Source organism: Pteropus alecto, unplaced genomic scaffold (assembly GCF_000325575.1).
Source record: "Pteropus alecto unplaced genomic scaffold, ASM32557v1 scaffold106, whole genome shotgun sequence".
Lineage (NCBI taxonomy): Eukaryota > Metazoa > Chordata > Mammalia > Chiroptera > Pteropodidae > Pteropus > Pteropus alecto.
Window position 1 is genome coordinate 3,115,401 of NW_006442103.1, and position 25,238 is coordinate 3,140,638.

Here is a 25,238-nt window from a genome sequence, read left to right on the forward strand (position 1 = left end):
TCTTACACATCACACCACTTCAAACTCATCCATTAAATGTTCTTTAAAACTGTACTGGTTTCTCTATGGTGACCTTCTTCCCCTCTCACCATTCCTCTAGGGAACAAATCAGTCATGAGTCTCTTCGCTCCTAAGAAGAGCTTATGGCTTCCTGGAATTGAGTTCACTTAGGTTAATTTGCATTCTTAGATCCCTCATTGGTTTTTAAAAATCTGATTTTGCAGTTTATCTGACTTGTTCTGGTGATTAGGGTGGGAGGGGTAATCTCCTCAGGCTTTCTGCATCCTATCTAGAAGTCCTGCCTGAATTTCAAATTCAGGATCTAACCTAACCTTATTGTTTCTATCACCGCTATCTGGGTTTGAATTGAGAAGGTCTTAAGCACAGATAAGGTGACCACTGAGTCATAAAACATGACACAGAACCCTGGAGTTGAATAGTAGGTATGAGAGTGTATGAAATGTAAAGTATTTGAATTGTAATTACAGTCTGGGTAACAACAATAGTTATTGTTACATAGTGTTATATCTCATTGTTCATGTTGGTTTCTACACCGTTTATGATAATTTAAGAACTTATTGCTTTCAAGTCTGTAAATGTGTTCATTCCCTATATTAAGACACCTCCTCCCACTTTATAACCCAAGAGCCATAACTATATTTAAAATTTAAACTAAATCTAGCATAAAACAGATGCTGAACATTTTAATACTGGGGGTTTTAAAGGACACATTATGAAAAAATTAAAATGCAAAAAGCAGCACAAAGTTAGATTAAATTATTTATTATGGAAAGATTAGTCAATCTCGTTACCTCCTTAAATTTTGCATGAATAAAATATTACACAAAATTTCCTTTTGGGTGATCAGTATATAGATCAGAAACTCCCCAAAGAAGCTGTATTAATAAATTAACTCATTCCTTATTAATTTTCTAGGCATTTTAACAACATGCAAAGTGAAATATTCACCTCAAAAATGACTTTAATGTTATTTCTTTGCTTCGTGTACACAATGGATAATTAGCTCAGGAAAAAAAATCTCAAAGGGAGGAAAAAATAGCCAACTGTGAAATTCACAAATACTTTGCTTGGATTGGGTACAAATGCTATTCAGGCCAATACCAGGGATGCATAAATTCTTTCTATCCCATTTACAATCCAGTCTTGATTAGTTAGAAGCTCATTTTCCAGTTTGTGAATTATCTAGGTCTTTGACTCTTCTCTTCCCTCTGGCTGACTACCTTTCCCATTTCTCTACTCATTAGCACCTCCACCAGAAGGCAAATGAAATCCAGGTGAAGATAAAAAGTGAATCATATACGTGAATTTTTAAGTACTCTGAAGCTTGACTTAAAACATTTTTTTTTTCTGTGTAAGTATGTGTACATCAGATGTTCTGCTATCAATGTGAAATTCTACCACTTACAGTCTGAGAAATATCCTCGGGAAATTATTTATCTTCATCTAGATACTGTATTATAATATGAGATGGGGATATTCATGCCTTCCTTACAAGGTTATTGTGAGATCAACTCAGAGAAATACAAATTTGTTTACTGTAAATGGCTATACAAAATTAATAAGTTGTTATGTTTTGACTTCTTAGAACCGCTTTGTCAACCTTTGCTTCTTTTGCTTCCCGTGAGATGTGGGGCTTGCCTTGGGCAAAAGCTCACTGTCAAAAGATATGTTTTTTCTTTTTCTTCCTTCTTTTTTAAAAACCTCCATTTTCTCTCTAATGTGGTTCTGAAATTCACTCTTGGTAGAAAAGTAGAAGAGACTTGTAACAATCTTGTTGTATCTTTACTGATGAATTTCATTCATCAATTCTTCCCTACCTGCTATTAAACAGTCACAGATTGCCTGCATTAATACATATTCTTACCAAAATAGCCCTCGTACTAGTGTACATTTTCATAACTTTGATTCTTAAAATGAAGACATATCCCACACAGTACAGTTTTCAGCAAATTAGAAAGTTCATTGTATACATGTTTGTTATATCAAAGTTTATCTCACTTGTGATATAAGGATGTTCGTTTGCCTGGTGATTAAATGAGTTGTCCAGTGTCTTCATGACCAGTCTCCTTTTAAATGGTTTACAAGTAATTAGATGATATTTGTGTGTCACAAATATAGCCTTAAATTCTGCTTCAACTGAATCAGTTATTCAACCATAAACAATGGTTTAAAAAGGAAAACAGTTATTAGAGCATACAAACCTTTAAAACGATACTCTTAAGTATTTACTTAAAAAAAAAATCTATCTTAAAGAATAAAGAGAATGCTTTTAAGTAAATATCTTCGAAGACCTAAGGGAGAAATATGAAATTAGTTTCTTGTGAAAAATAAAACTCTGGCATATTCCCCGTAGGGTACAATGTAAAAGAATAAAATGCCTAGTGGCAAAAAAAGAAGCTGGGGGGAAAAGGTTGTCATTATCAGCAAGCCAAAAAAAAAAAAAAAAAAAAAAAGAGTAAAATAGGATAAGTAGTTGATGTAATACATGCAATTGTAGTTATCATTTATGTTTAGTAACAATCTTTACATTACCTACTTTTAAGCCTCGCATAAAATAGTGGTGCTTTTTTTCTAAGATGGTTTTTCAATTAACAGATTAAACAAGCCCTTCAAGATAAAAAAAAAAAAGAAAAAAAAAAGATTCATTTTAGGGGCTTACAGGGTGGGTTGGGCAGGGGAGAAAGGGAGAAGTAGGAGATAAACTTTCTCTTTCCTGTTTTCTCTAATACTTTAAGAGAAGAATGCATTAGAGTTGAGTTCTCCATGAAACAGAACACTCGCTGATATGAAATATTACCAGATTGGTATTAAATAATGAGCCCACTGAAAAAACCTCTTTAGCTGTTTGAATATAAACTTTGTCTCATTTTATGACATGGTCTGGTTATGTAGCAAATATATGCAATTTATAAATTGTTTCTATTGCCCCTCTCATCAGCTAGTTTATACCAAGAAAAAGTCTAAATTCAATGCATCATCGCCATCTCCAGGGTCTCTTCCCACATGGTTCAGTGTGTTCCCTGCCACAAACTGAGGAGACAATATTGTTATCCAAAAGGCAGCCTAAGAAATGAAGGGAAGTGAAGGGAATTTGAGAAAAGAAATGGTGTAGGCAGTTAATGCTCGTATGCTGTGACTATTTAAAAGGTTTGGTGGATTTTCTTAAGATTTTTCCTTTACTGAATGACATGAATTACTAGAATTTTAATCTCTCACAAAGCAAAAGCTTTAAAATCCACCCAACATTTCTTTTGTTTCTTAATACTGCATAAAGTCATTTTTAACCTCCTGTTAATTCCCACAACTCAGTATCAAAGTCAATGTGATCAAAATGCTAGATAATGTTGTCGAAGGTAATAATCACCTGGTGGCCTGGGTAGTGGGGTAAGGGTTAAGGACCTGGGTGACAGAAACTTAGCCGTTCAACCCAGCTTGGAATTAATTCCCAGGACACAGCCCATGAAAAAGATTATTATAATTTTAAATTGAGCCTATTTTAAAAACAGATTTATTAAAGTATAGTTTTATACATGCCAGATGTTACATAACGTTTATATGTTAGATAGATTTTGAAAGTTCTTCAAATATTCTGAAAATAAATCCTTTATCAGATATGTAATTTGCAAATATTTTCTTCCAGCCTGTGGTCTATATTGTAATTTTCTAAAGAATAGCTTTGGAGAGCAAACCTCTTTTAATTTGAATGAAATCATTCATCTTTTTTTTCTTTCGTGGACTATGTTTTTGGTATGTATCAAAGAAATATTTGCCTTACCTAAGGTAACAGGGACTTTCTCTTATGTTATCTTTAAGAAGTTTTATAGTGCTAAGTTTTTCATTCAAGTCTATAACTATTTTGAATGAATTTTTATATATTCTGTCAAATACAACTCAACATTCACATTTTTTTGCATGTGGATACCCAATTTTACCAGTGTTGTTTATTAAATAGTGTACCTATTTTGTTCACTGAATTTTATTTTTGCACCTTTGTCAAAAATGAGTTGTTCATATAACTAATTTGTGGGTTGTTTTCTGGACTTGTAATTCCTCTCCATTAATCTATTTGTCCATCTATCTTTATGTCAACACCACATTTTCCTGATTATTGTAGCTTAAAAATAAGTATTGAAGTCAAATAGTTTTAAACTTTCAACTTTGTTCTTTTTAATTGTTTTGGCTATATGTCATGCACATTCACATAAATTTCAAAATCAGTTTGCCAAATTCTACCAAAAAAGAAATCGTGCCAATATTTTGATTGGGAGTGCGCTTTTAGATCAATATGGGGATATCTTAACAATAATGACTCTTCTGAGCACTGAACACAGTATAACTTCCCATTTATTTAGGTCTTCTTTAATTTCAATCAGCAATATATTGTAGTTTTCACTGTTCGTGTCTTTCACATCTTTTGTCAGATTTATTTCTATTTCATGTTTCTACTGCTATTAATATATTAATATAATACGATATATTTATTTCAGTTTCCAATTGTCTATTGCTAGTCTATAAAAATTACAAATGATTTTTATCAGTTGATGTTGTATCTTTCAATCTTACTAACCTCATTTATTATTTAAAGTAATATTTTGGCAAGCCTAGACCAAGATGAGATGAGTTAGGCATTTGCCTGGAGTGAACAATTAAGGTAGTGCAAGAAAAGTTAGTAATGAAGATAAACAGTATTTTAATGAAACATTTTGAAAAACGGAATTTGAAAACAACACACTGTAGGCTAGCTCTCTGCTTTAGTAAATGAAGTGGTTTTTATTGGTACAATTGATTTTTCTACATAAACAATCATGTCATCTGTAAATAAAAAGTTTTATTTCTTCCTTTGCAATCTGCATATCTTTTATTCTTTTTCTTTTCTTATTGAACAGGATAGAAACTCTAGCACAGTGTGGAATAGAAGTGGTGAATTAGATACCATTATCTAATTTCTCTTAGGAAGAAAACATTCAGTCTTTCACCATTAACTATGATGTTAGCTGTAGGATTGGTTTTATTTTGCTTTTAATGCTTTGTACCAGGTTAAGGAATTACCCTTTTATTTTTGGTTTGCTGAGATTTCTTAAAAATTAAGAATAGATTTTTGGATTTCTGCAAATGTATTTCTGTTCGAGTCATGCAGATTGATTATATAGTTTGTGTTATTATTATTATTATTAGTTTGTAACTTATGAGAATTACATTATTTTCAAGTGTTATACCAACCTGGAATCATTTCCTAATGATGTATTAATTCTTTATATATATAATGTTAGATTATATTTGTTAAAATTTGTTTAGAACTTCTGTGTCTGTGTTCATGAAGAAGACTGATCCACAGTTTTCTTTTCTTTTTTTTTTTTAATGCCTACAGCACCTGGTCTTCCCAGGGGGTCTCCCATCCAAGTACTAACCAGGCCCGAGCCTGCTTAGCTTCCGAGGTCAAACGGGATCGGGTGTGTTACGGTAGCATGGCCGTAGACCACAGTTTTTTTTTCTTGTTCTGTCTTTGTCTACTTGTGGTATCAGGGTATCATTCCCAACTAAATCTATGAGCCAAATAGATTTAGTTGGGATATATTCCCTCTATTTTAATTTTCTGAAAGAATAAGCGTACAATTGGTGTTATTCCTTCTTAAATGGTTGGTATAATTCACTCATGAAGCCATCTAGGTCTGTAGTTTTTTTATAAAAATGTTTTGAAATAGAAATTCGATTTCTCTGTTATTGATTGCTTCTTAATTAAGTTTTGATAGTTTGTCTTTTAAGAAATTTGTCCAGTTCACCCATGTTGATGAATTTATTTGCATAAAATTGTTCCTTTTAGTAACAGAATCTGCAGTGGTGTTACCTATCTCATTCCCTATATTGGTAATTTGGGTTTCTCTTTTATCTTGATGAAGTTTTATCAATTTTGTCACCTCAAGAAATCAGCTTTACCTTTCTTAATATTCTCTATTTCTTTTTCTGTTTTCCATTTCATCAATTTCCTTCTTTGATCTTATATCCTTTTATATTTACTTTGAGTTTAATTTGCTTTTCTTTTTCTAGTTTTTAAAGGTGGAGTTTATCATTAATTTGAGACCTGTATCCATTTCTGACATATGCCATGGGTGCAGTAAATTTTGCTACAAGGAATGCTTTTATAGCGTACTGCGAATTTTGATATTTTGTATTTTAATTTTAATTCAGTTCAAAATACTTTTAATTTCCATTATAATTTCTTCTGTCATCCAATGAGTATTTAGTTAATTTTTAAATATTTGGAGATTTTACAAATATATCCTTGTTGTTTATTAATTTAATTCTGTTGTAGTCAGAGTACAAATCTTGAACTATTTGAATTCTTTAAAATTATTAAGACTTCTTTTTGGCCCAGAATATGCTTATTTTAGTAAATGTTATATATGTATTGAAAAGATTGTGTATTCTGTTGCCATTGGATGATATGTCTTATAAATGTCAATTAGAGAAATTGATCATGTTTTTTCAAATCTTTAACAGCCTCATTCTATTGTTCTTCGTTACTGACAAGCAGATGTGAAAATTTTCAACTATAAATGTGAGATGTTTTTCAATGCTCTTTGTAGTTCTATCAGTTTTTGCTTCATGTATTTTGAAGCTGTTACTAAGTGCATAACCACTTAGGATTATTATCATGTCTGGGTGAATTGGCCATTTCATCATTATAAAATGATCTTTTTTGTCCCAGTTAATATTCTTTGCTTTGATATCTACCTTGTCTGCTATTAATATAACAAGATTTTATTTGATTAGAGTTAGCATGGTATTTATTTTTCCATTGTTTCAATTTTCTATTTGTGTTTTTATATTTAAAATTGCTTTCCTTGAAAGCAGCATGCAGTTGAGTCTTGCTTTTTTATCCAATCCCAAAATCTCTGCCTTATAATTGGAGTGTTTAGAGCATATACATTTAATGTAATTATTGGCATTCTTTGGTTTAACTCTATGACCTTACTATATGGTTTTTATTTGTCTCATCTCCTTTTTAATCCTCCTTTCTCTTTTCCTGTCTTCTTTTGGTTTGAGTATTTGTATGATTCCATTTTATACTTTTTTTTTGTTGGTTTTTTAGCTTTAACTCTGTTACATTATTTAGTGGTTGTTTAGATGTTAGAGGATACATGTTTAAGTTATCATAGTCTACCTTCAAGTGACATAACACTTTACACAAGGTCTCAGGAGCTTATAGTACTATACTTCCATTTCTTCCTCACAACTTTTGTATTATTATCCTACATTTTATCATTACATATGGTATAAACCTTCACACTACCTTATGTTTTTGTTTAAATAACCAATTCTCTTCTAAAGCGAGTTAAGTAATAACAAAAATTCATATATTTACCCATGTAATTACAAATTCCAGTGCTCTTCATTCCTTTGTTTAGATGCATATTTCAACCTGGCATCAATTTCCTTCTACCTACAACATTTTCTTTTAATATTTCCTTTAGTACCAATTTCCTGGTGATGAATTCTTTCAGTCTTCGTGGGTTTGAAAAAATGTTTATGTTGCTGACTTTTCAAATCTAGTTCAACAGTTTTTTTGTTTGTTTGTTTCAGTGCTTTAAAGATGTTATCTTCTAGCTTGCATTGTTTCTGATGATAAATCACAGCAGTAACCCTTATGTTTATTTCTCTGTATGGAACATTTTTTTTTTGTCTCTAACTTCTTTTAAGATTTTCTCTTTATCACTGGTTTGATTAATTTGATTATAATGCACTACTTTGGTGTAATTTTCTTCATGTTTCCTACACTTGAAATTCATCACATTTCTTGATGTGTTTTTGTTTTGTTTTGTTTTGTTTGTTTGCTTTGGGGAGGGGCTTGTGGTTTTAAGCAAAAGTGGGAAAGTTTGGGCCATTATTTCTTCAAATTTTGGGAATGCTAGAAAATATTAAGTTACTTGAAGTTGTCCCCAGCTCATTAATCATACGTTTACTCTCCAACTCCCTCTCTGTATGTGTGTGTGTGCGTGTGCACGTGTGTGTATGTGTGTTTCACTTTGGATGGTATTTATTGCTGTATCTCCAAGTTTATAAATCATTTTTTCTGCAGTGCTTACTATGCTGTTAATAACTTTCAGTATATTTTTCATTTCATTCATTGGAGTCTTCGTGTCTACAAGGTTGACTTAGGTTTATCGATCTTTCACTTCTTAACTTTTTGAACACATGGGATATAGTTGTAATACAGTTTTAATGTACATGCCTGTTAATTCTAACATTGCATCAGTTCTGGCACAGTTTTAATTGATTTTTCTCTTAGTTTGGGTATATTTTCCTACTTCCTTACATACTATGTAATTTTTAACTGGATGCCAGACACTGAATTTTTATCTTGTTTGGTACTAGATATTTTTGTATTCTTATAAATATTCTTGCACATTGTTCTGAGTTTCAGTTAAGCTACTTGGAAACATTTTGATCCTTTCAGGTCTGGCTTTTAATGTCTGCTTGGCATGAGCAAAGCAGTGCTCAGCCTATGACTGATTGTGAATCATAGGGTTTTTTCAGTATGGCTGGCAGGAAGAGTCGCTATTTCCAGATCTATGTAAGAACTGAGTACTAGTCCCGCCAATGCACTCAGAAAGTTCTTTCTGCAGTGTCTCTAATTTACTCACATGTGTGGAACAGATCTGTACTCTGCTGAATTTAAGAGCGACCTTCTGCAGATCTCTGGTGCTCTCTCTGAATGAGGTTCTCTGCTTTCTGGGGCTCTGTCTGGTACTCTGTCTAGTCACCTTAGGTCTCTCTGAACTCTCAGCTCTGTTTCCTCAACTCAGGAAGATCTCTGGTTTTTGCTCCTTTAATGCAGCCTGGAAACTTATTGGGGGTATGGCAGAGCTCATCGCCTTTGTCTTCCATCTCTTAGTGACTGTCCTTATCTACTGATGTTCTAGATGTTCAAAACTGTTGTTTCATATATTTTATAAGTTTTTTGATGTTGCTGTTTTTGTTGAGAGGGTAAATCCAGTCCCCATTACCCCATGTAGGCAACTAACATTTTCTTTTAAGGAACTAGAAACATCCTGTCTCAAGAAAATACTTGACTTCATGAAGCCAGTCACAGAACTACAAGCTATATTATGTATTCCAATTCATTTAGGCTGCTCTTGTTTTGTGGAATTAAACATCTCTTAATTTTATTTGCTTTTATGCTGATACCAAGAAAATAACTGTTATTATTTAAGTCTTTTTTTTTTTTTAATTGGAAGCTGTTACGGCAAATAAATGAATGATATTAAAGCAAGGATGTATAATGAATAAAACATTGGACAAGGACTCCGAAGACCTTATACTCTACGTGACATATAATGAACTCAAGTTCAGAAAAATCACTAGAAAGCATATTTAGTATATTTGTCTTTAATTTTTTAATTGGTAATTATTTCTGAAATAGTGCCTTTTAGATAAACTGTTAGTTCACACACGTTTTGAAAATCAATTGGGTGATATATTTCAAGAATTATAAAAATACCGTTACGTTCAACTTGCCAAATATCCCTCTCAGAATATTTCATTAAAACAAATTATCATTTTACATGGGAATAAAAGCTAAATGAATAAAGGTATTCTGTGCAATATAATTTATAGTCTTGAATAACTGTAATGTGTCAAACACATTATATATAATATTGCATTTTATCTTTGCTATAACTTCTGAAGGTAGGTTCTGTTATCACACAGATGAAGAAGTTGAGGCCGAGAGTGTCAATAAATAGCAAGTCAGAGAAGATGCTGAGATTCAAACCCATCCTGGCTCTAAACCCTATGCCTTTAGCATACAGATTCTATTAACACCAGAAAGTGAAAACAGAGATTTGTTGGGATAACTGAGCATGGACTGTTTTGACTCCCCTCCCCTCATACTGACTTTCAAAATGTCTATTATTATGATGCCTTTTTATTTTTATTTTTTGTAGACTAGATGGAACTTGTAAAAATAAATTACACTACATCAATAAAATAATGTGACGAGATAAAAGTCCTGGATTTTAGCAAAAAAGAGAGGTTAGTAAGTAAGTATCCATGCCCTCTAGAATTCATGAATGATGTTAGAAAATCATTATTTGCACTCTGGTGTAAAGAAGGGAAGAGTTTCCTGGGAATACACTAGCCTTCCCTTCAATATCTGCTCCAGTAGTTTTCTACTTTATTTAAAATAAATCCACATGGAGATGTGTAAATTGACAGAAACAGGGACTTGACAAGCTCAAAAAATTCCAGAGGGAGCAAAGGAAGAGCACCTCCTGGGCACGGATGCTACGTCCCTGTTGGTGAATATTTTTGGGAAATGAAGACTGGAGAGCTAAGGTGATGTTTGTGCTTTACAAGCTCTGAGATAACAAAACAAAAGTTATCCTGTTCTGGTCATTATGGCCTAAAAATACATATATTGTAGTTTCATCTGTTACTAAGTTTTATTTTTCTAAACAGATTGAGTAACTAATCTCCCCTCCCCCCCCCCGCCCATTTCTAATGAGTGAGACTTAATTGTAAACATTCCGAAAAAAGAGGGAGCCCACTTCTGCTGAGTTAGTCTTCATGGCACCTGTAAGACAGTGCAGAGGTCACGGGGTGATGAGCATCCACTGAATAGTAGTGATCATCTTTCATGCTTGGAGGACACCTAAACCTGATTCAATCTCTCGACTTCCCTATTTTCAAATGCAGACCTTACGATGGGGGCAGCTAGCAATTCAGACTAAGGTCCACCTTGAGTCATTGACATTGTTTCTGTAGACAGCTACCTCCACGCAAAGCAGTAAAAACTGGGCTATGAAATGTCCTGTACTGGGACTAATGAGAAAATCATGATTGGCTGAAGACAGAACTTTTTTCTTTGTTAAATAAAAAGATTTTGTTTTCTTTTTTGAGCACTTGCAGGTAAGACAGCGCAATATAACTGGTCCAGCTGAGTGGATGGGCAAGGGAGGACTGGAATACCATATATTCTTAATTCCTCAGATTCCTTAGGGACAAATGGAATACTTCTTCAAGGTATAATGAAAAGATTTCCAGTCCCATTGCCTTCACTTACTAGACATGCGAGGCGAGACAGTTCATGCAATATCTCTAAACATCAGTTTCCTCATATGTAGAAAGGAGAAAATCTCTCCTATTTAGTATAGTTTCTGGTACATACAAAAAGCTCCCAATAAATAGTTCTGATATAAGAGTTTTAATGATATATGTCAAGGCTCATGAATGATACTGGTTGTATATGCAGTAAAATCAACTGATAATTTTATTTAAAAAATATATATATACATACATACGTACTTATATAAACACCTACACATAGGTATATATTCATTGGATCCATTCTAGAATTTCTGAAATGATTGAACTAGGGCCTATCCACAAATACTCTTTTTGAAGTTCTTCAGGAGATTCTTATAAGCAACCAGAATTGAGAACTACTGGACACGGATTCTTAATCCAAGGCTTATAGAACCCTTGATAGAATATAGGAAATTTATGAACTTGAATGGGAAAAAGAATTAGACCTTTATTTTCACTAACTTCCCATTGAAATTTAGCATTTCCTCAACCATAAATGCAATAAACCACAGTAGCTCTGTCAATACCTGTAACTTTGCATCAACAAAAACCAATGGAAAATCATTGTAGAATCACTGCAGACATCTCAAGGTGTCACTTACAGTTGCCATTATGTCAAAATTGCAGTAGTTATTAGATCTGTCACTAGATTGTGTTTTTAGTCCCTTACTAAAGAGTAATATATATTACTATACCACATATTTAAAAAAATATTTTGAGAACTTCAACATCATGAGAACACTCTGTAACCTTATGGATTTTATTTTATGCGTTTAAAAACATTTTTCTGAAAAGAGGCTCTTAGGCTCCACCAGGGCGCCTAAGCCGTCCACAGCGCACACAAGGGTAAAAGCTTTGCGTTTACAGGCTGCAGGTCAGAAATCCTGATGAAGAAGGACTTCTCTGGAGTCATTTTGAACTAAAGGGTGCAACACTCCTCTCTCAGCAATGAAATGAGAAAGCAGATCAGTAGAGGTGAGGTGTATTGTAATAGAAGTCTATTTACATATCAACTGTTCTTCCTTTATCAGTCTCTCTAACAAGGCCGCCAACTCCCTTTTCTATCTTCGCCAGCTGATTCACCGCTGAATCCTCCCTAGCTTTTGCCTAACTCTTAACTTTAGCTGCCACGAATGATAGAAAACATCAGTCTTTGCTTGCTAATTCATCGCATTCAGACAAAATGCAGCATGTATTTTTTAGTAAAAATTTTTCCGAAGCCTAAAGTATATGAGTTCTAAGGCTTCTGCAGTGAGAATAAAGGGATTCACTTAAAATTGATTCCTGTAAGCCCTAATTATACAGTACATTTCATAATAAGCATTGTAAAATCACAGCTTAGGAACAAAAATACTCAGTAATAAATTGTCACTACAATTATCAGTGTGCCAAATTTAATTCACAGATAAATAAAAGGAAATCTTGAAAGCTGAACAGAAGTCTCGTATAAGTGTAGGCTTTGGTACAACTCTGTGATAGTTAAGAAACAACCCCTTGCAATCTATTTCAGAGGGTCCTGATGCCTTTATATTCAAGACGTTCTTACAGCTGTCTCCTCTAGTTCATGGTCACCTGGTGCCTATTCTCTCTAGAAACAGATACTAGCTGCTGATTTTAACAGACCTCGATGCCCCCCAGCACAATTTCTTTTTCAGAAAAGTTAGCCCTTGCTTAGAATTTGCCATAGTGAGTTGAATTATCCAATCCCTGTCATTAAAGGTGGCAGTCGAGCATTCAAAATGATGTGGGAAAACTCCAGTGAGAGTGATAATTAAACTTGAAAAATGAAGGGTCACTGTCTTTCATTCAGCTCATTGGGTTTGGCGTCAGAGTAATTCCAAAACAGTGGGGGAGATTCTGCTCTCAGCATGGCTCTATCTAGGTGCACACATGTTATTTCTGTGGGTTCAAATGGGAATGCCATTTTAATTGTATTTAAAATGTTATCTTAAGGAGTAAAAATGTTAAAGATTAGTTCTAAAAACATAGAAAGCAAACAATGAGCATAATCTAAATAGTGAAAGAATTAGAAACAAGAAAAGCATGCATTGTTTTCTCAGAAGAAAAGCATTATAGGAGAAGAAAATTGTTTCCAGGGAAATTGAAAAGAACATTTAAATGTGTCTCTTCTTTCTACTTGACTGTGGAATCACAAAGCGAGCGCTTCTTCTCAGTTTTCTTGTCTACTTACTGTCATTTCTTGGAGGCCATTATTATAACATCTTACTACTTACTGCCCAAGAGAAGGTAGAAAGTATCAGATGAGCTTAAGACAAGCCACAGGTAAGAGTTATTTTTCAGGAAAAGGGATTTTTCTTTAAAGATACATTGGCTTCTCTAAATACTATTAAAGCAATATTTGGGAAATTATATTTCATATCATTCTTATGTTGCATTAAAAAGTAATACTAAACTTGTAAGGGCATGAAATGATATTGCCATATAGACAGATGCATGAGGGAACACTAGACAGGACAAGATGGGTGCCAAAAGCAAATTTCCAGCTCAAATTCTGGCCTCACCATATAATAGCTACATAATCTTGGACATGTTACTTGACCTCTGTGTGTCTCAGTTTCCTCATCTATGAATTGTGGAAAATAATAGTACCTAGCTTATAAGGATGTTGAAAGATTAAATAATGTTAAAATCCATAATGTATTTATAACCATACCTAGCACAGAGTGAATACTATAGTGCTCACCTATTATTATTATTATTATTATTATTATTATAAAAAAAAACATTGTCAGTATCTCTCAGAGTACTTAACACTGCAGATCAAGCTTTAAAATATATTAATTCTTTTTTGGTTGACCACTTTTTGCCCTTGTCATTCTGAGAAAAGTTTCCCAAAAGACGTGTGTCCTTTAGAAAAACAAATAGCTCAACATAACTATTTTTAGACTTGATTGTATAATGAGAAAATAGAGATAATTACGTCAAGCTCAGAAAGTGAAAAATTCCTAATAAGCAGAAGCTATAGATTTCAGATGGGTTTTGATAATTCCCTTCACATCTGAAAGGTTGATTTGAGAAAGACAAGTTATATTCGATGTTAATATATTTTGTTTCTAGGGAAGAGGTAATTTTGAAACACTTAGAGCTTTCTAAAACAAACAAACAACAAAAACTCGATGGGTTAGGCAATAATATGACATATAAAGTCCTTTGTAAGATTTTCTTTTATCAGTTTGTGAGTAAATATTCACAAATGTCACTAGATTTTAAAATATTTATCATTATAACACTTGAAGTGTTCTTATTTGTCTTCAAATATCAATGTAGAAAACTCTTTTCTACAACCTAAACACACACACTGCCCCAAACTTCAAATCACCACCAGCTCATTCAGAAAAGGAGGGAGAGAGGGAAAATGGGAAGGAGAGGGAGGGAGAGAGAGGGGGAGGGAGGGAGATGTGTATGTGTGTGGGCGAGAAGGAGTGAGAGAGAATGAACCAACAACACTGAGGACAACTTTGACCAATTATGGCAGAGAAAATACTATCTCTCTGTAGGTTAAAAACTACAGGCAACATACAAAAGTCCATAAAGAAACGAATTATTATTACATGTAAGCCTGATTTCACTGTAATATTTGTAGAGTACTTTAAAAGAAAAAGGGTTTTATAAAAGATCATTGATTCATTTAATATAAGGGTGTTAAAATTATTTGGTAAATTATTTCCCACTGAAAAAAATAGAAATAAACAATATAAGAAGATATTCTGCTGTTGCCTCTGGTTTATATCTAAAATGATTTATAGTCTGCAATTTCTTCATAAGGTCATCACCCTCATAAATACTAGCCACAGACAGTGAAAACCAACTTAATAAAATGAGTATTTCATTTCTCTTCCTCCTGCTTATGTAGATACTTCTTCCATCTACATGGAAGTAACAAAACCTTGCACTATGCAGATTTTTATGAGTTCTTGAGATCTTTTCTTTTTTATCTTTCTATGCATCAGCAAAGCAACTGGCAGATTCTTTAATAAAATATATTATACACTTTAATATTTATAAGCCTATGAATTGGATGTTTAAATAAACATTCACCAACTTATGCCACTTCTTTTGTTTTAGATGTTAAATCACACTTACATTGTCTGGAAAGTCAGCCTTTAGTTCAGTGACACTTTGACACCAATATGCCGCTGTTTTTTCACTGATGAGCTCAATATTCAGGAAGGAGCTTTGTCCAGGGCCATACATGGGCCCAGAGGTGGTCCCCCGGACGATTCTGGGTGAGACATTTGTCACAATGTCCTGATGAAAGAGTAAAGATACTGAGTTTCCTTTTGACAAAGAAAACCTATGATCTTTATTCTATGCTCATTTCCATATGACAATATTTTACTAAGTCCTTTCTCATATTTTTACAGATGAATTTCTAAAATACTTTTTAAATTACAGTTGAACATTACTTCCAAATGAAAGAGTAAAATAAAATATTTGTTAGTGTTATTTAAATTACTTCCTGTAATTGTGAGATTAGCATAGTGAAAAAACAAAAACATGTAAATTTATTTACACTAGATTTAGGCATACACATTTTAATTTGTTTGCAATTACATAATAAATAAAAACGTGATAAGTAAAATGGAAGAATATCATTTCAGTCTATTTAGTCTAAGTATCTCCAATGAGATTTTAATTCCAATCAATAGGAGTTAATGTTTGTAAAGGAAAAAAAAATTCCTGAAAAGTAATTTCAGTGTAAATCAACCAACGAGTGAGTACATATTAGTACTACTGGCTCATCAAACTTTAACATACAGTCTTATCTAACAAACTAACCAGGTCAACCTACCTATGGAGTCTAACTATAAATTCACAATCAATGAGAACCTGTTTTTCCCAAGACTGAAATGAGGATATCAATAACTTCCTGATAACTATAAACAGTAAACTGTCAAATTAACTTGCTTGTTAAGTGTAATTAACAATTTGCAATAGCTTCTATAGCTGTATCGACAAAGAAAAGTAACATTCTTATATTACTAAAAACTAAAAAGAAACAAAGAAGAAAAATGTTTCTTCAGCCAACTTCCAATTAAAATTAATTTCGAATAAAGGTCATTTAGTTAAGGATTTATCAGAATTAGTCATTTAAGTACCCCTCCTCACCATCTTGTCACTTTTAGTGAGATAACATGAACCCCCATTAGTATATAGCAATTAAGGTCAATTTACATATTTTAATTAAGAACCACCCCATATAAAACAATTAGCGTAATAGGCATACTAACTGGATTTCATAACATTTGGACGTTTTTCCAACTAGACAGACAGGAAACCTTAATTAGCATTAATTAGTGCTGATCTGCATATGTTTGATAAGGCATACCCTTGCCACAAAAGATTATTTATTCCTGAATCTGCCAAATGCTACAGTTGCAGAGGATAAAAGGACTTTTCTTCACATTGCATGTTAATTTCTGGTAATTTACATTCACTTTTACATTCGAATTAGTATATTATAAAATAAATGGTATAAATGTTACAATAAGCCTCTTTAAATATGTACATTTTTACTTATAGGAATTCTGCCAGTTAACGTTTTACTAATTAAGCCATTCCACTCCTATTGTAATTGCGGGCAACATCACCAGCCTTACTTTGATTTGCTATTATGAAACCATGTTACACGATCTTAATGGGAGAAATGACAAGTACAGTCACTCGAGGAAGCTCAGGCTTAGTGGGTCAAGTTTCTACCTTGGTAAGTGCTTAAATATATGCTCTGAATATATTTGCAGCTCACCCGTAAGTACTCTCATGTTATGCGCCATGGTCTGTAAAGATTATTCCAGAAATAATTCACTCAAATGAGTCTGGTTTTCTTTTTGTCCCAATTTTGAAAAGCTATACTTTTAAGCCTTGAGGTCCTCCTTCCATCTGCTATTCCCCTACTCCGGCTGCTCCTCCACCTAGATGAATCACGGTGTCTCCACAGGAGAACTTGGCCAGTTGGCGAATAGTCCATATTCAGTTCACCAAGTCACGTGCCATGGCACTGAGTAGTCCCACAAATGAAGAGGCACCTGTTTTAAATGCCTTTTTGTGATTTATTGGTCTAAAAGCAGTACTTTCTGCTTATTCAATGAAATTGACTCAGGTGTTAGCAGAGTCCTTGCTCCTGCCTATTCTTCAGGTCTTAGCTTAGACTCTGATCCCTTTGAGATCTCTCCAATGCCATCAAGTCTTTGATTCATGCCACCATAGCACTACATACTTTCCTCAGCTGGCACACTTTACCACCCTGTATTGTGATTGTCTATACTCTTGTCTGGACCTTTCACTAGAGTACAAACTTTGGAAGAGACGAAATTATATCTTGTTCACTATTACATGCCTAGCTCTAGTCTGGCTTTCAGTTGGTGCTCAAATGGTTTTTGAAGGAGGATCTAAATGCAGAGATCTTACCCTCGTGGGTGTGCCATGGACTCCTTAGGTACCCTGGTGAAGCCTAAGAAAAATGTTTTTAAATGCATAAAATAAAACTCATAAGGTTGCAAAGGATTCCCATTATATTAAAATAAAATTCTCAAAATATTTTTAAAAAAATATGCCAGTATTGACATAGAACGGAAGAATCGCACCTATACTGAGTAAGGAAAAATACAATGGTCCAGGAATTCTAAGCCATGTCCTATTTTATAGTAACCCTAATAATGATTAGTCCAAAAACCCACAATAGCCAAAAAAGTTAATAAACTGACAATTTAATTTGAGGACAGTCAAGCAAATGCTTCTTTCTTAAAATGCCCCCGCCCCCACAGTGATACCTTAAAATTTTAAATTCATTACAGATTTTTCTTTTGTGTACTGTTAAGTTTATTATTAATGTTGGGGTTATTTTACTTTTATGTTCTATAATTCATTGTTAAACTGTAAATATGTCATGGGAGGATTATTAATAATCTCCTTAACCAAGATCGAACAAGAACAAGGCAAATCAAAGGGAAAATTTTATCCACTTTATGATAGGGATTGTTTACGCTTTTATGTTGAGTCATGATAGGCAGTGCTTCTCTAAACAGGTCAGTTTTCTCTTTCTTTAACTCAAGCAAAGAAAAAAGATTCTTAATAACTGCCCTAATTACAGATGCTTACCATGTAGAACTTGTCAACTATCCATGAGTCAGTTTTTACCATTTTTGCAATTTAAAAATTCAGCATATTCCAAATTCAGCTAAAGTGCAAAAATTCATGGTCACCCAGTGATAAGTCAGTAATAGAAATTTTATTCTAGGTTTTCCTTCCCAAATTCAGTTATATTTGCTACTACTTTATCAAAAACCTTCTCTACTGACTTGAGGCTTCTTATAATTTTTAAATTAAGTGAAAGATAAATGAAAACTTGGATATAACCAATTATCCTTGCTTATACAATTAGAGTTAGAGCTCCAATAATTGGGCAATAACTTACTAAAGCTTTTGACCTGGGAATACTAGAATTCGGATATGATTTTATAAGATAATAATTTGCTTTAATATTTAATAGCTAAATTATATTAGCATTTCTTAAGGGAGTTAATATAAAAATAAACATATTCGAGAACAGTTAGAATAGAGAAGAGTTCATTCTCTATAACAAAGAAGATGAATAGTTTTACTCTTCGGTGCATTAACAATATTCAGATTTTTAAAAATTGATGTTTATAGATAAGGAAGGGTTAGGTGATATCTCTGCTTTATGTGATATTGTATCTACCATTGCAGCAATCGAGTATTAGCGACCTCTTAACATTTGAAGTGATGATAGTGATTTTTCAGCATTAGAAAAGAGATTTAAATGGTAAACAGACTGATTATATTTGTTTAAGATCATTTACTTAACTTCTTTTATCCTAAAAAGAAAAATAGTGTTTCCATGGTTACTACTGGATTAAGATAGTCACAATGACCTCAATAAACAGAAAAAGGACACTTTGCAGAGATGTCTTGGTAATAGATGAGGAAAAGAATAGGGGTCCAAAAAAGTTGGATGAAAATCAAAATAAAATTTGTGGAGTGAACCACAGCTACTATACCGGGACAGATTTAGAAATATGTTGTTTAATGAAAAGAGCAAACTGTGCAAAAATATATAGCATATGATACAGAAAACAAGCAAAACAATATATTATTTAGTGAAACATATTTCTGTAACAAAATATAAATATGAGATAATTAAAAGTAATTTAGGAGAGTGGTTACCTACTGGTTTAGGTAGATGCTGGAAGAGAAATTGGGAATGAATGGCTTTCGAAAAGTATTAGTGAAATATAATTTTAAAGCAGGTTTACTCCTAAAAAGCAGAGACACATGGTAGGATGGGAAATCTGTTTAATGAGATTTGTGGTAGCCTAGTGAATATTCTTATAAGCTATCGCAAAAGTTTGATTGGTTTACCTGAAAACCTGTAACTTGAATCTTAGGGATATATGTTTCATTTTAATTTCCAAGAGTCTGCTGTGAACTGGTTGTTTCTGTCAAACAAATTTTTTAATTATTTGATTTTTATAAGCTAAGATTTCAAACATGAAATGCACTGCATGACAAATTGTCTTCTAAAATATATCACTTTCTACATAAGTGGCATTTAACTATACATTATTCTATAAAGGAGGAGAATCACATTGCAAATAAATCTAACAACAAATATCCTGTTTCATGATGTGATTCCATTATTATAAATCTGACATATTGCTACCTTGGGAATAGCGAAAAGTAAAATAAAATTTAAAAGTGGCCCAGTTTCTCTAGCATTTTAGTTTCTTCATGAACTAAGTATATTAATATTTGATTACTTTCAAAAATAAACTTAATAATGGTCAGAATGATTTCTACTTGGTTGTTTTGGAAGGGTAAAATGGGTAGGATGAGAATTTTAGTTCTTACTACATTTTCGTTCTTACTAAATTGATGTAGTTCTTACTACATCAGTTTTTCCCTCCTCATGTCTTATATAAAGATAGCACCCAAAAACCTGAATTAGTGACAAAATTTACCCATTCGTCATCAGGAAGTTTAAATCTGTCTAACCGTATGGAAAATGCAGTAAACAAGAATAACAATGTTATCCTAGAAATACAAGATAAATTATCAGAAAAACAATGGCATTGAATTTGCAGAAACAATAATAATTTAGATTTTTATAGCACCAGTCTTTCACATACATCATCTTGTTTGATATTCACAACTTTATCATCATGCTGCTAATGCTAAAACCGGGCCTTAGAGAAATTAAAGTGACTTGTACTCTGCTGCACAGCTCTAGTCAACGTTAGAGACAAGACTGGAATTCAGGTGTATTTATGTGATATGAATGATAATAATAACAACAATAATAATAGTGACCAGTTAATGTTTTGCTGAATGTGATACATTAGGACTCATTTTAGCTGCAAGAAAAATCAGCTTGAAAAAGTTAAATTTTAAAAAGTGTGATATAGTATATTTACTTAAAGAAAAATGAATATTTCACATAACTCAAGGAAGAGAAATGCAGTTAGGAATGTTTCTCTGTCCCTCCTTTCTGCTTCTGTTTGCATATATCTTCATTCTTCTCTCTTCCTACAAAGGTCTTCTTCTGTCTTAGTTCATATAATGGAACACGGGTACCTGACAGGTCCCAAGATACAAGTTATGGGTACAATCACTCCTCAAAACTTATAATATCTCAGGCCCAATTTTAAAACTGGTGGCAGAGACTCTGATGGGCTGAACTTGGGTTCGATATTCATCTCTTGTCTAATTAACTCCCTGTAGCAGGGTAGAATTAATTAGGTTTCGCATAGATGGTCATGTAAATAAAGACAGGGTAATTGGAAGCTGAGCAAGCAGGCAGAAGGGAGAATCTGCACCAGGATTAATCTTAGCCGGTTCATCTTAGAAAGTTCGGAGGAAAATACTACATGGACATTGATAAAGTGTAATTAACTAGGAAAAAGGCTGTAAAAGCAGACAACACTATCATCATTTAGTAAAGTGAAACTTTTCATAGTCTTAAATCAACCAATGTATTCTAATTCCTATTTCTGTGACCCCAAACCTTGAGAGATCAAAGTTCTAAGAACGCTTTAAAATCGTATCGCATTTTAGATTAAAATTACATCTGTAATTCCAATGTGTTGGTGTGCTGAAGGCTGGTGACACGAAATGGCCTGGGGTAGCCACAATCTGTCTTGGGCTGGGCTGAACTGACTCAGTGGAAACCCTATGTAGGGATAATAGGAGAGTAGAAGAAATAAGAGAAAAAATAAACAAAAACACATGGTGTTTTAGAATGAATACGAAAATCATTTACGACCTGATTAGGCTTAAAAAGGAAAGCGATAAATGAAAACCAAATATGCTGAATGTCGATTATATGTCAAGGAACAAATTTTACTCACATGCGTTTTAGTGCTTAGGTTGGGCCAAATGTCCCCCATCTCTTGAATAGTGTCAAACATTTAAAGACTTTGGCATCTCACACTGCGCAAGTATAGAGATTAATTTTTAAAATTTTACTTATGTCTGGCTGGTAAAATTCTAGGTCCAAGACTTGTATAGCCTTTGTCTGTCCTCTTGCCCTTTTTCGAAGAGCTTCTAACTTTGTAAGGAGGATACTAAAAAGTAATTCATTTTGCTCTTTGACATTCTCATCTTCCAAATTGGCTTCGCTAAATCAAAGAGAGGTTACAGGATATTAAGTGAAATAATATAGCATATGCCTGATATGTGGCAGTTGTTAAATAGATATTTATTCATTCACAGCTCACCAACTTCAGAAACAAAGCAGAAGTGAGACAAGAGTTCAGGCAACTAGTCTTTACTAGTGCATGGGCTGAGGCTGGGAGCGCGACAGGAAATAAGGATGCGAAGATTATTAAGAGTTGGGTCAGATTAGAGAGTCTTGAATGATTGTTTTAAGGAGTTCAAACTCGTTCTGCAGGCTTTGAGAATCCATTGTGTTTTCTCTCCTATTCAAGTTATTAATACCAATGGCTCACAGCAGCTGTGCATTCACAGAGATAAGTTTTACAAGAAACAGATGAAGAGCTTTTTCAGTTCTGATATCAGATGGATTAGAACGTGATTAATCAACAGACAGACTGATTAAATTATTGGGTTCACTGTTCAGATAAGAGGTTTTAGATACACTCTGCCAAACTGTAATTAACTTAGAAATTTCTGCTGGCCTGCTTGTAAGATGATCACATGATATGCTTTGAAGAAATCTTTTAAGGCCCAGAACAGCAGCTGTGAAGGTGTAAGTTCTAATATTTATTAATCATTTTCCAGTATTAGAGAAGAATTTTCATTGAAAATGATAAATATATTTTTAAAAACTTTATATAAAACTTGTATAAATCTTCTGATTTTATTTTAGATGCCACCGTAGATGAAAATGGTTATTTTTAAGGAAGGGAGCATCTCAAAGAATTAGACAGGAATTTTCCATTTCTGCAATATGGTTAACAATATTTTGAGAGAAAAAACCCTCACAATATAGCACATTTAATACTGGACAAAAACAAAAGGTGTACAATTTTACTGGTGTCCAAATAAGGAAATTTCTTGGAGATCAGAAATGACAACAAAGCAGAGATCCACCAGGACAAACTAGCTGTAGGGTGATGTTTGCCCTCAGGTTTCTCCAGCCCCTAGTAGCCCTCAGAACTGAGTTCTCCTGGCTTATAAACATGTGAAGAAGCAAAGTCAGGGCCAGAGCATGGTGGTTGGTAGATTACAAACTGCCACATAAAGGTAGGACCAATCAAAAGTGATGTTCTCGATTTGCAAGCTAGAAAATAACCATATGGCAATGGTAGGGTACGTGACCTACTCAGCCTGGATAAAAAAAAAAAAGAAAATGCCTCCCTTGGGAATTCAACCTTGTGTGGGGCCCAACACCAGAAGTTGAAACTGTGGTTTAAAAGTGGCTCCTGGTCATGGTGTATTCAAATAAGTAGTAGAAGCAATGGTGAACCCTCTCTGGAGTAATTTTTACATAAGGTATTAAAAATTTCCCATAAATAAATTTCTAAGGAATGTGGGTTCACAATAGAATTGTGCTAAACAAATGAGAAGAAAAGACATAAGTGAAAGTGAGTAGGAAGAAAAAACTATTAAATCAGATCTACCAAAAAAAAAAGCCAAATACTGAGATTATCAGATACAGAATATAAAAGTTTAATCTTTTTGAAAAAAGAGGGACTTGAATGTATAATCGGAAGAATAAGAAACTCAAAACCTACCATGAAAATTCAAAATATAAACAAAAAGTATTTCTAGAAATAAAAAAATAATAATTGGGAATAAAAGATCCTTAATAGTTTGGGGTAAGCAAGAAATTAGACATGGTTGAAGGGAATTAGTCAACTTGATGATATAACTGAGACAGTTACCAGAAAACACAGCACAGGCAAATGAGATGCAAAACATGACCTGGAGGTAAAGAGACAAGGAAGATATAGTGAGAATTAAAGAAGAAATCTAATTGGAGGTCACAAGAAGATAATGGAGAGAATGGGGAGAGGAAACATTTCAATAGATATTGTCGAAGATTTAATAAAATGAATGGGAGATGCCAATCTTCAGATTCAGGGACACCCACAAACTCAAGGAAATATGTTTATAACTGATACACTGTAGTAAATAAAGTACCAAAAACAAAGTGAAGATTTAAAAAATAACCAGAGGATTTTTTTTTTTTTTAAAGGACTACCTACAAAGGAAAAGCAAATTGATAGTGAACTTCTTGGCAGTGTCAATGGAAGTCAGAAAACTGTAAACAATTTTCTATAAAGAAAAAATGTGGACTGAGAATTGCATATCTTCAAAATTATAATTCAAGAATGAGGATAAAATAAAGACATTTTCAAACAAAAGAAACGATGAGCAAATTGTATATGGCAGAGAAAATGAATTAACTAATGCTAATTCGACTAGGATGGATGTGAAAAACAAAATATTGAACAATAACAAGAAAAAGCAAGTTGAATAAAAATATAAAGTGTGTGATCATATTTATGTAAAGTACAAAAATAGGCAGAACTTAATGGCATACTGTTTAAAGATACATGTAGTCGTCCCCCCTTATCCTCAGCAGATGTACTTCAAGACCCCCCGGTGGATGTCTGAAACTGTAGATAGCACTGAACTCTATATGTACTATTTTTTTCTTTCACATGTATACTTATGATAAAGTTTAATTTATAAATTAGTCACAGTAGAAGATTAACAATAATAACTAATAATAAAATAGAACAATTATAACAATATAAGTGAAGAAGGGTCACTTGAAGCAGCACTGTGATGTCGAGACAGTAGATCTGACACCCATGTTGGCTACTAAGTGACTAAGAGGTGGGGAGACCATACAGCTGGACACGCTGGACAAAGGGATGATTTACATCTTGGGAAGGAAGGAGCTGGACCTGTAAGATTTCATTATGTTACTCAGAAGAGTGTGCAATTTAAAATTTATGAATTATTTATTTCTGGAATTATCTATTTAATAATTTTGAGCTATAGTTGACAGGGTCGCTGAAACCACCAAAAGCAAAACCGTGGATAAGGGAGTACTACTGTATGTGATAAAATGTATACAAAAGCAAGAAAATGATTATCAAAAATCTAAGTTTAAGGGAAGAGAAAGGGATATAATTGAGAAGGGGAACACAGAGTGTCGAAGGAACAGGAATGTCTTAAATTCTACGTCTCATCCTACAAAATAAGAGAAAAGGTATTCATTTTATTATTTCTTAAACTGTGTATCTAAATTATACATGCTTTTTGTATACATGTTATAGTAAAAAACAAAAAACAAAAAACAAAAAAATCTATCAAGCTGGAAAAAAATAGGGCGCAGACCTGAAGGCAGAAATATTCTTGAGTCAGCCATCTAAGACTCAGGATTGGCATGTTCCTCCACATGACCACCACTGTTCATATATGGCCCTGAATAATGTTTTAGAGAGTGCTGATTCTCGTCATTCCTCTAACAAAGCAATGAGGTTTAGGACGTGATCTGTCATATCACTTTCAGCTACTACTGATTAGGATAGCAAAAAGTTATTCATGAAACTATAAAAAGTAAAACGTGCAAATGTTTCAGATTTAAAATGTTGCTTTCTGAAACCCTTTTTGGTCCA

General features: G+C 33.3%; 1 protein-coding gene and 1 pseudogene across 2 annotated transcripts in view; both read right to left on the reverse strand.

The window, feature by feature from the left end:
• The window catches only part of DPYD (dihydropyrimidine dehydrogenase), a 707,946-nt gene that overhangs the window by 300,591 nt on the left and 382,117 nt on the right, over positions 1 to 25,238 (reverse strand). For both annotated transcript variants that reach the window (XM_006919549.3, XM_025038477.1), the window contains one exon: positions 15,211 to 15,375. In XM_006919549.3, coding sequence (XP_006919611.2) covers positions 15,211 to 15,375 — 165 coding nt within the window. The remainder of the gene's footprint in view (positions 1 to 15,210; positions 15,376 to 25,238) is intronic.
• LOC112469184 lies at positions 5,381 to 5,498 on the reverse strand (annotated as a pseudogene).